Genomic DNA, 9,849 nt, shown 5'->3' with positions numbered 1-9,849 from the left:
GTCAAAAACAAGTACCTACTCTCTCTGATTCAGAAGCTTATTAATAAGACACATACATTTAGGGTTTTCACTAAGTTGAATGTTTGATAGAGATACAATAATATTCAGATCTAAGACAGAGATGAGTAGAAGGCTGTGTTCTAAACTAATTACAGATTGTACAAACTGACTATAATGTTCTTTAGACTAACTAACTTGCTTACAATGTTCTAATCATTTATGAATCACATTCTTACAGATCTGATTAACTCAGAGTATGTTAGTGTGTATCTGGACAACATTCTGATCTTTACTCAGACAGTTGAGTACTATTACTAACTGATCTGAGTAGTTCTATAATAGCTCTAAGATAATAAACTGTTCCTCTAAGAAGTAAAGTACTCTTTTACACAGGAGTCAGTAGATTATCTAAGCTTTGTAATTAGTAGAGGAGAGGTCTGTATGAATCTAGCAAAGGTAACTGTAGTTTGGAACTGGTTACAATTTTAGAACCTGAAACAAGTCTAAGTATTCCTTAAGTTTATAAACTACTACTAATACTTTATTTAAGACTTTAGTACTATTGTCTGGCCCCTTTACAATCTTACTAGTAAAAATGTTCCTTAGTAATAGGAGGATCAGTAGTAGTCTGTATTCAAGTCCTTAAAGTAGACTATTACTAGTAAGCCTGTATTAGTAGTTCTAACAGTTGTAAACAAGTTCTAAGTTAAAGCTGACTCTTCTAACTTTACAAATAGAGTAGTACTGTTCTAGTTCATTAACAGAAAGTAGTGTCTGATAGTGTTCTGATCAGAATCCCTCTCTGTAATAGAACAGAACTACCCTATCTATAATAAGGAACTCTTTATAATTGTCTGTTCCTAAGAGGAGTAGTGTTAATATCTCTTTAGTACTGTACAGAAGTTTAAGATTTAGAGTGATCACTTTAATCTCTAGTACTTTCAGACACCTTAGAAGCTCAACTACTACTAAGCCTACTAGATGTTAGAACTGTAGGACTACAACTTTGTACTAACCTACAAACCTGGAACACAAATAACAAAAACTGATTTACTCTTAAGATAAGTAGGTTATAAAAGGGGGGAGAATAATAATAAAAATCTTGTTCTCCTAGACAATTCCTGTTTTGTGTCTGAGACAATCTAAGAGATCTGACTCAAATCCAAGAATGTTAACTTTGTCACTTATATATAGTAAGCTTTAAGACACACACAGGACTAGGTTATAGTAAAGTAGTTAGAGAAGTAGGTTAAGAATTAGGAGAAGGATAAGAATAGATAGGTTTACTAAGAAGGTTAACTGTATGTTCTAAAGGATTAGAAGCTGTAGGAAAACATTGTCTGAGCTTATTACAATAACCTGACTGTAGAACATTTAGGCTAACACAAAATACAAAAACTTATTATTTAGAACTACTAATAGTTAAGAATGTAGAGAGAAATCCTAAAGTATGTAACTAGTTATAATACATACTAACAGACTAAGGCCTACCAGACAAGGGCTCAGACTCTCCTACATTTGTATTAGATTCTGAATCACTCTTAGGAAGAAGTCTTAGTAGACCTGATTAGTAAGCTACTCAAGTCTTAGGGTTACAACACTATCTGTATGATTGTCAACTAATTCTCTAAGTAAGTCTATACAGTTCTAACCTAAACAGAACTTACTTCTAAAAGTATAGTATGTATTTATCAGGATTATGTTTTCTGGTTGTACAGACTCTCTCAGAAGCTTATTCATGATTACAGACTATAATTCAAGTTAAAATTCATATAGGACTTGTATATACTTCTCAGAATTTAAGGGAACCCTTCTACTATATATTACTTACAGACTAACAGTCAAACTAAGTAAGTTAATCAGGAGATCAAGCTCTACCTTCAAATGTTTATCAATCATTAGTAATTGGATTAGTCTGAATAGTTAGCTCTAACAGAATTTGTACACAATAACTAATAACACTCTATAATAGGACAGTCCCTATTCTTCCTTAATTATAAAAGACATTTGTACTAGGAGACAGTTCTGAACCAGAACAGTAGTTCTGAATCTGTAACAGACTTTGTAGAACAGATACACAGAACTAGAGAGGACACACAAGCTCTTTTGAAAAAGGTAGTATAAGTTATAAAGTAGAACTATGATTGGAAAAGGTCTGTAGCCAAGGATTACTAGCCTAGTAACAAGATTATACTAGAAGCTACTAATCTGACCTTGGATCACTTAATAAAGAAGTTGAACAACAAGTACTTCAGACCCTTTGTTATTAAAAAGAAGGTTAGCACTTCTGTTTACAAACTCTAACTTCTAACAATATGAAAGTGTATACACCTAGTGTTTAACAAGGTTCTACTGTCTTAATACTACAATCCTAGTTTTCCTTTATAATAAAGACCCCTACTGTCTCTACTAGAACTCATTAGTTCTGAACTAGAATACAAAGTAGAGTATATAATAGATACTAAGCTAGTATACAAAAACCTTAAGTTCCTTATCTACTAGAAAGGATACCTAGTTGAGGAATGTACTTAAGAACCTACTGAGAATCTTACTCATACTACTAAGGTAATCTAAGACTTTTATCAACTTCATCCAGGTACTCTACATTAACTCTGTCTTACAGATTTCTAAGCCTTACTATTCTGACCTATACCTAAGCTACTAACTAAGTCTAATGTTTACTAATCAGGACAATTGGTTTTAGAGAGGGAGTGATGTTACAATTCTCTACTCTCATACCTTTAGTTCTGAGGGTTCTACACCCTTCTGTACTAGAACTTAGGACTTCTATCCTTTAGAGGTACTGTTTATAAACTATATGTATACTAACTCTTACTACTACCCTTCCTTACTTTATTATTCTATTCCTTTGACCACCCCTTCATTCTTTGTTCATTCTATAGTCTCTTACCCTTTGTCCATCCCTTTATTCTTTATACCTTTATCTTTGACCTTCCTTTCTTTTATTCTTTGTAGCTTATCATTCTTAGTAGCTTATACTCCCTAAGTACTCTTGTGTAGTTTAGTATATATAGGTGTACAAGATCAGACTAGTCCTGTAGTCTTGATCTTGTTTACTCTAGATAGTCCTGTACTCTTAGACTTACTCTATATACTCTACTCTTGTCTCACTCTCTCTCTCTGCCTGTTCTGCAAGTTCTGACTACATTCTAGTACTTACATTCTGTATTTCTGTTGTGTAGGATAGTTGTAGCCTGGGTCCCCTTGCTGAGCCTTCAGGTCCCCTCTACACTGTTACTAACACTTCCTTTATAGTGTCTGTTACTAGACTATAGTACTCTTTAGACATATGTTCATATTTGTTATAATTGTAACATTTTATTGTCTTGTAAAGCTTTACATTACCTGTACTGTGTCCTTGTCCTCTTGTTTGACCTTGTATAGGCCCTAGAGATAGAGGATGATTATTTGTTATTTTATTATTATTATTTAGTGTACTATGTTTATTCTGGTGGTTCTGTATTTGCTACTCAGTAAATGTGTTGTATAATTTGTGAATTAATTTTGCTAGTGTGAACACCTAATACTGAGCTGTAGTAACTGTGAGTAAACTATTGTAATACATGTTCTGCTTATCAATCATTGTTGCAACCCACTTATACTCTCTTAGAGTAGTAAGATTTATTACTGAGACATAAGTATTATCATCTAGTACTTTACTGTAAGCTACCAGTTACATATAGACTTGTTCTATTTGGTCTAGTGTCTTGTCAAACTGTAAAATGTGTTCTCTAGCTGTGAACAGTACTAATATATTAACTGTGTGAGTCAACATGGTTTGTACATCATATTGATCAGCTAGTGCCTGTATGAGGTCTTTCATTGTTTTGTGTATTGTAATGTTAGTATACACTGTATCTGATATTGTCTTTGTTATGAAATGATACAATAGTTTCTCTGTGTGTATACTGTCTACATCTGTACTAGGGGGATTGTTTGTAAGGTGGTTACTGAGCAGTATTACTGCTAGTGCATTTGTAATGCATAGTTGCTATATCTTATAGTTCTTTGTGCCTGTAAGCTTCTCTGTGTCTTTAAAGAATGTAGCAAGTTGATTGTCATTGATCTTTAGAGACTTGAACGTTAACATAGGTTGTGCCATTGTTAGAGGCGTTACGTTTGTAGGTGGAGCACTAGTACTAGGAGGGGGGGTAGACGTCTGAGGTAGAGGTGGCGTTCATGGTGTTGTTCGTGTCAATGGTGCCATTCACAAGCCGGCAAGGCTCATAACCTGTTAGGACGGGGAGTTTGGAATGGCACTTGGATATATGTGCATATATGCGCGCCCTTATATACTAGATACATCGTGCTATACTAGTAAATGAGACGTAAAACGCAGCGTGTCGAATACGATTAGTGAACTTGCCAGCGAATAAAGCTGGAGTGCCGGATAATGCGCTGCATGTGGGAGATGTAGGCGATTCGGGCGAAGTCGTAGAGATGAGAGTGATATCGCGATGCGCGCAGTCGATGACGGTACGTGCGTAGAGTGTGGCGATCTTTGTAGATGTGAGAGAGACGTGGGCGTAAAGGATGGTGTGTGCAAGACCGGAGAGGATTGCGAGGGATCTGAGTGTAAGGTGATCTAAGCGTGATAGATCCTTTAGGTAGCAGTCGCGGAAACCTGTATAAAATACGCAACCTACTTAGAAAGAACTTCTTCAACGCAATCACAGCAGTGCCCCTTCCTTAGACGGCCCAATAGCACTGCCAAGGCAGCCATGCGTCTGAGGCGGCATGGACGAGCCAACACTCATTCGTAGGGAGCCACCTCATCTGCACCCATTCAGTCGGAGAATGCTAGAGACCAATGTTCTCTTTGGTAAATATATTGGGCACTGGGAAACAGCAACTTGCAGATTTGCGTGCGCTTCTCCTGTCTGCTGTCATAATATTGGCTCTCTCAATCCTGTCACTGTTCGTCTGGTTCGGAAGACAAAACCCACGCAAGCACCAAAATAATTTCCGAGGTTACACGACACGTAAAAAAAATAAGAGACACGATGAGGCAATCTATGTACATTTTCACACTCTCTTACACCGTCTGTTTGTATGCATAGCTATCTTTGCTCCTCCAACCCAACCAACGATCTGACCTCGTCCGATTCACCACCACCACTTGCACAGGAGCAGTAACCGGAATCTGCATACAACTCGCGATCTGCAATTTACCCCTCAGACTCGCAAGGTGAAAAACAAATTCTGACCTTACCTTATGGAGAGTGTTCTGGGTCGCGTGCGATATAAAATATAAGACGCAGCTTATTAATGTCTATGTCGTCTTGTATGATTTGACCATAGTGCGTAAGAAGGGACACGGTATCATTAGCTTCAAACAAAGCTATGAGATAACATAAAATGGAAGAACTAGTGATAATACGCACAGTTCATCTCCAGCAATTCCTCCAATGTTTTCGGGAATCCAGTAGCGCAGAGACCCTTTCCTGGTGGATCTGGAAGTCGGTGCAACTCGGGGTAAGGAAGTGCGCTAGTCCTGAGTAGAGCAAGAACATGAGCGTTATGGGCGCGTGCTTCGCGGAGAGAAGCCCTTTAAAAATGATTGAAAACCACAATTGAATGAGAATCATAGTAGGTGCTCACTGGTAGTTGCTGTCACCTGCTCCTTGGGCCATGGTTTGCATCTGCTGACGCACGTTGCGGAGCACTTGTGCGATCTCTTCGTCTTGAGTGCGACGCTCTTCATCTTGAGTACGACGCTCTTCGTCTTGAGTGCGACGCTCTTCGTCTTGAGTACGACGCTCTTCATCTTGCGCACGCCGTTGCTCAAGCATGTCCGCAAGGGCGTCGAGGTTCTCGAGTACTTGTTCGTGTTGCTGAGCCATGGGACAAATAAGAGGTAGGAGAGAAGGACGGATATCTGAATACGTACGCTTAAATAGCCGTGCCCTTTAGTGGCTGACACAGGCCAGAACTTCATTGCGTGTGAGACTGGACCTGGAGGTGGCGGGCAGAAAACATACAGTTCAGATCCAAATAACTTATATGGCAGTTTCTGAGACATTGTTTGTGTCAGCATCAATCAGATGCTTTGCACTTTACTCAATGAGTAAAAGCAGGTAAACGGTGTTAACCACGCATATGTTGAAGCTGTGATGAAGCGATTGAGATGGAACACAGTAAAAACAACTTTCTAATGTCTTCAAAAATCTGACAGCAGTGCAAATGTCAGTAAATAGACAGAGTACCCTGGATGTATATGTTTCGTACTCACAGTCTATATGAATGTATTATACCAGTCTCTACAGCTACAATAACAATAACTAATACCATGGGGATGATTAAATGAGCGTTTAGAAACACTTATGCATGTATTCGAATCTTCTCAGGCTCTCCTAGTGCTTCATTCTTATCGTCAATTGTACTGCGTTCGGATTCTCGAGAATTTGACGAGACAAGAATATCTGCCGTCGTTGTATCAAGTTGTGCGGCCATCAAGGCGCGGAAACGTGAGTTGGGTCGGGATACCTAGGTTTATTGTGTCAGATATATCATGTATAGCGCAAAACTACACAAATTGGCGTTAATGTCGATGTACTTACTAATTGACGGTACGTCCCGGACTCAGTAATCTTCCCACCTAGTATATTATAAATAACGGCAAAAAATGGTCAAGTTCAATTACAGTAAGCAAGAGGAAAGGCAGGACGCACCTTCAAGTACAACGATCCTCTCTGCACGTGCAATGGTCGATATCCGATGTGCAACAATCATACATGTCGTTTGTCTCGAGCTCAGGATCTTATCAATCGCGTCGTTGACCTACAACAATATTTCCAATCGGTATACAAGTAATTTGAGTAAGTCAACATTTGGTGTTCGAAGGGGGTAAATAAGGAATAGTATGATGACATACCCGATATTCAGACGTCGCGTCTAACGAGCTCGTCGCCTCGTCCATAGCCAGTATCGCTGGTTTCTTCAAGAGTGCGCGCGCAATCGCAAGGCGTTGACGTTGTCCGCCACTCAGGCTTAGTCTCCCAACTTTCAATTCATTCCACCATCAACACTATTTATCCCTTCTGAACAGAGACACTCACTTTCGGTATCAAATCCTTTCGGCATCCCCCATACGAATTCACAATTCGCCTGCCGAGCCGCTTCCTCGATCTGTTCTCTAGTTGCATCCGAGTTCCCAAATGCAATGTTGGATGCGATCGTCCCTGTGAAGAGGACGGGATCTTGAGGGACGACACCAATTAGGTTACGCCAAGAATCTGGGTTGAATTCACGAATATCTATACGTTCGAAGTTTAGTGTAGTTATATAAGACGGCAGGTTATTGGAGAAAATGAGGATAGTTCTCACCTTGGCCATCAAATGTGATACGCCCGCTTACGGGGTCGTAATACCGTAAAAGAAGAGACTGGACGCTCGATTTTCCACTCCCACTCTGTCCGCTGTCAAACCCTTTAGCCATTGTACTGCGAAAAAAATGAATCAGAATACATACACAATTGCGACGCTCTCCCCAACATCGAGTTTCAAATCAAAACCCTTCAACACTCTAACTCCCGGTCGACTCGGATACTCGAACGAGACGGCCTCAAACGATACTGTGCCTCTTCTACCTGAGGCGACCGCCTCTCCGGATAACGGAATAGCTGGTGCTCTTTCAAGCAGCTCGAAGATACGTGTCCCAGCACCGACAGCTCGCATGATAGACGCGAAGAACGACCTATATCAGGAAAATTATTAGCCCACACGAGAATAGGAAAATCGGGGGATAAGACGCACGTCAACATCGACAGCCCATTCCCGACATACACCGTATATAACAGCATACTCGTCAAGTCTCCCACAGAAATCGCTCCTTTACTCACTAAACTCCCTCCATACCCTAAGAGACAGAGCAGTGTAACGTTCCCGCTCCACCCCGTCGCGCCGTGGAACACTCCGCTTGCAAGCGCTTCCTTACGAATGAGTGTAAGGACGTAGTTGACTTTATTCGAAAATTTAGCCTCTTCTTGTGGTTGCGCATTGAATGCCTGGACGGTGCGGAAAGCAGAGAGTGATTCCGAGGCGACTTTGGTCATGTCACCAACTGCTTCTTGAGTACGGTTTGAGAGCTTTTTGAGGTAGCGACCGTAAAACACCTGAGCGAGATATAATATTAGAGTTAATTAGCAATCAAAAATGGAAATAACATACAGCACCCAGTGAGACGGGAGGAACGACAGTGAGCATGAGCAGTGTAAGCTGCGGGGAGAGGTAGAACATCGCTCCTACTTCAATGCCAGTTCTTATCATGCTCAAACTCCAGGCGGAAAAAACGAAAAGGGACTCACAACCGACAGAAGCCATCACAACTGCCCTTAATCCATCGCTCAAATTCTGCGTCATTCTTTCCGGGCAAGTTAAGCATCGTCTCTGGCACTTATATGTTCGATGAATGGAACTCACGATTCACCAACGATACTCGAGTCCACACTCAGCCGGCTGAGTACATCGCCTTCTCCCTTCTCTACATACTCCACTTCCTGTCTCAGTGCACTGGCGTACGTGCGCTCACGCAATCGCGCCACGATGCGTTGTCCCGAAAGCCGCATGAGGATGGACCGACCTGCATTAGCCACTGCGCCGATTGTGAATGCTGTCAAGAGAAGAGCAGATGCTTGTACGATGCTTAGATTGAATGGAATTTGCTACGACATCTCCAATAAATTATCGCAGCGCATGTCGGAAAGAAAATGGACGTACAGGATTAGTAGATGCAAAGAAGTCAATCAACTTTCCAATCGTGAACGGTATGCTCAACGAGACACTCGAAGAAACCAGAAGTAATCCAACGGCAAGAAGTAGAGGTTTGCGTTCCGGTTTCGCAAGTGCGATGATCTTGCGGGCGGAGGCACCTCGTACTGGTTGCTCAGGACGCAGAAACGAGGGAAGAAGACGAGCAATACGACCCGGTTCTCGTCTAGGCCGCGATTGTGGTAGCTGTTCTGTTTCTGTTGAATATAGGCGGACTAGTATTGCATTACCAGGTCGGTTATTTGTATGAAAGGGAAATGAACGAGCCGTCGGGCTCGGCCGCAGAGTGATAGTGTTATTGAGCGAGTAGAAGCATTTCGAGTACGACAAGCTCGGAGGATGTCGTCTACAGGAGTTCAGTCCCAGAGATGCCAGACGCCATGTGCTCATCGGTTGAGATGGCTGCCAAGAGCAGCGGACAGCGAGCAGAAACGAGCAGTGAGCAGTGAGAACAGGACAACAAGCCGTGAGTGAGTGAAACCGACACAACGGGATGAAACGCGTGCGTCAGCAAAAAATTAGTCTGTCCGTCCGAAAATAAAAATTACATTTGGCAGGACTGTCTACTACACAAACTAAAATGCACCTGAGGGACATACTGTAAGGGGCCTAATTAGAGGGTGTACAAGACCCTTGTAGTCCCTCTAATTAGGTACCTTTTGAGCTTTTCTCCCTAACTGTACTTAATACTAGACTTAAATAGTAAAAAAAATTCTAAGTCAAAATAAAATAAAATAAAATAAGTATGCTGAGTGCCCTATATGGCAACTGTGCCCTCCCCACCTGCCACACCTTGAGCTCACTGTCTCATACAGTGAGCACACACTTTCCTCTGTATCTTACTCAATTCTTAACCAAATTTCTTCATTATTCCTTTAAAATTAATGTAAATTTAGTTGGAACTCATTCATAACACAAATACAATGTTAAATGTATCAATTACTTGTGTATTTGTGTACTATTTGATAATAAAAATACAACAGTTTCCTCTGAACTAGATTATGATACTCTAAACTCTTAATACTGTAATATAGTAGATCTTATATATCTACAGTATAT

General features: G+C 40.7%; 2 protein-coding genes across 2 annotated transcripts; both read right to left on the bottom strand.

Moving 5' to 3' along the window:
- Positions 1-4,316: 4,316 nt before the first annotated feature.
- On the bottom strand, positions 4,317-5,864 carry FOMMEDRAFT_151261 (uncharacterized protein; the record flags this gene model as incomplete). The annotated part of the gene is made up of 3 exons (XM_007262296.1): positions 4,317-4,606; positions 5,406-5,569; positions 5,623-5,864. The coding sequence occupies 3 exons, from the start codon at positions 5,862-5,864 to the stop codon at positions 4,317-4,319; spliced, it is 696 nt and encodes a 231-aa protein (XP_007262358.1).
- A 316-nt stretch (positions 5,865-6,180) lies between these two features.
- Positions 6,181-9,234, bottom strand: FOMMEDRAFT_101808 (uncharacterized protein). Its single transcript, XM_007262295.1, has 13 exons — positions 8,740-9,234; positions 8,443-8,684; positions 8,328-8,383; positions 8,191-8,267; positions 7,777-8,135; positions 7,493-7,717; positions 7,348-7,439; positions 7,080-7,277; positions 6,896-7,023; positions 6,693-6,801; positions 6,582-6,619; positions 6,254-6,507; positions 6,181-6,189 (listed from the first exon to the last, which is right to left on the bottom strand). The coding sequence occupies exons 1-12, from the start codon at positions 9,178-9,180 to the stop codon at positions 6,343-6,345; spliced, it is 2,130 nt and encodes a 709-aa protein (XP_007262357.1). The 5' UTR covers positions 9,181-9,234; the 3' UTR covers positions 6,181-6,189; positions 6,254-6,342.
- Positions 9,235-9,849: the final 615 nt, after the last annotated feature.

This window comes from Fomitiporia mediterranea (genome assembly GCF_000271605.1).
Source record: "Fomitiporia mediterranea MF3/22 unplaced genomic scaffold FOMMEscaffold_1, whole genome shotgun sequence".
NCBI lineage: Eukaryota > Fungi > Basidiomycota > Agaricomycetes > Hymenochaetales > Hymenochaetaceae > Fomitiporia > Fomitiporia mediterranea.
The sequence above is the reverse complement of the archived record's forward strand: the minus strand, read 5'-3'. Positions and strand labels throughout refer to the sequence as shown.

What these genes read in the sequence shown, in the direction of transcription:
- FOMMEDRAFT_101808 (XM_007262295.1), bottom strand. Translation starts at nt 9,180, where the DNA reads ATGAGCACATGGCGTCTGGCATCTCTGGGACTGAACTCCTGTAGACGA. An exon ending in TCGAGTATCGTTGGTGAATC is followed by an intron (nt 8,384 to 8,442) that starts GTGAGTTCCATT and finishes TTGCCCGGAAAG; the next exon opens with AATGACGCAGAATTTGAGCG. An exon ending in CCGGGACGTACCGTCAATTA is followed by an intron (nt 6,508 to 6,581) that starts GTAAGTACATCG and finishes CAATAAACCTAG; the next exon opens with GTATCCCGACCCAACTCACG.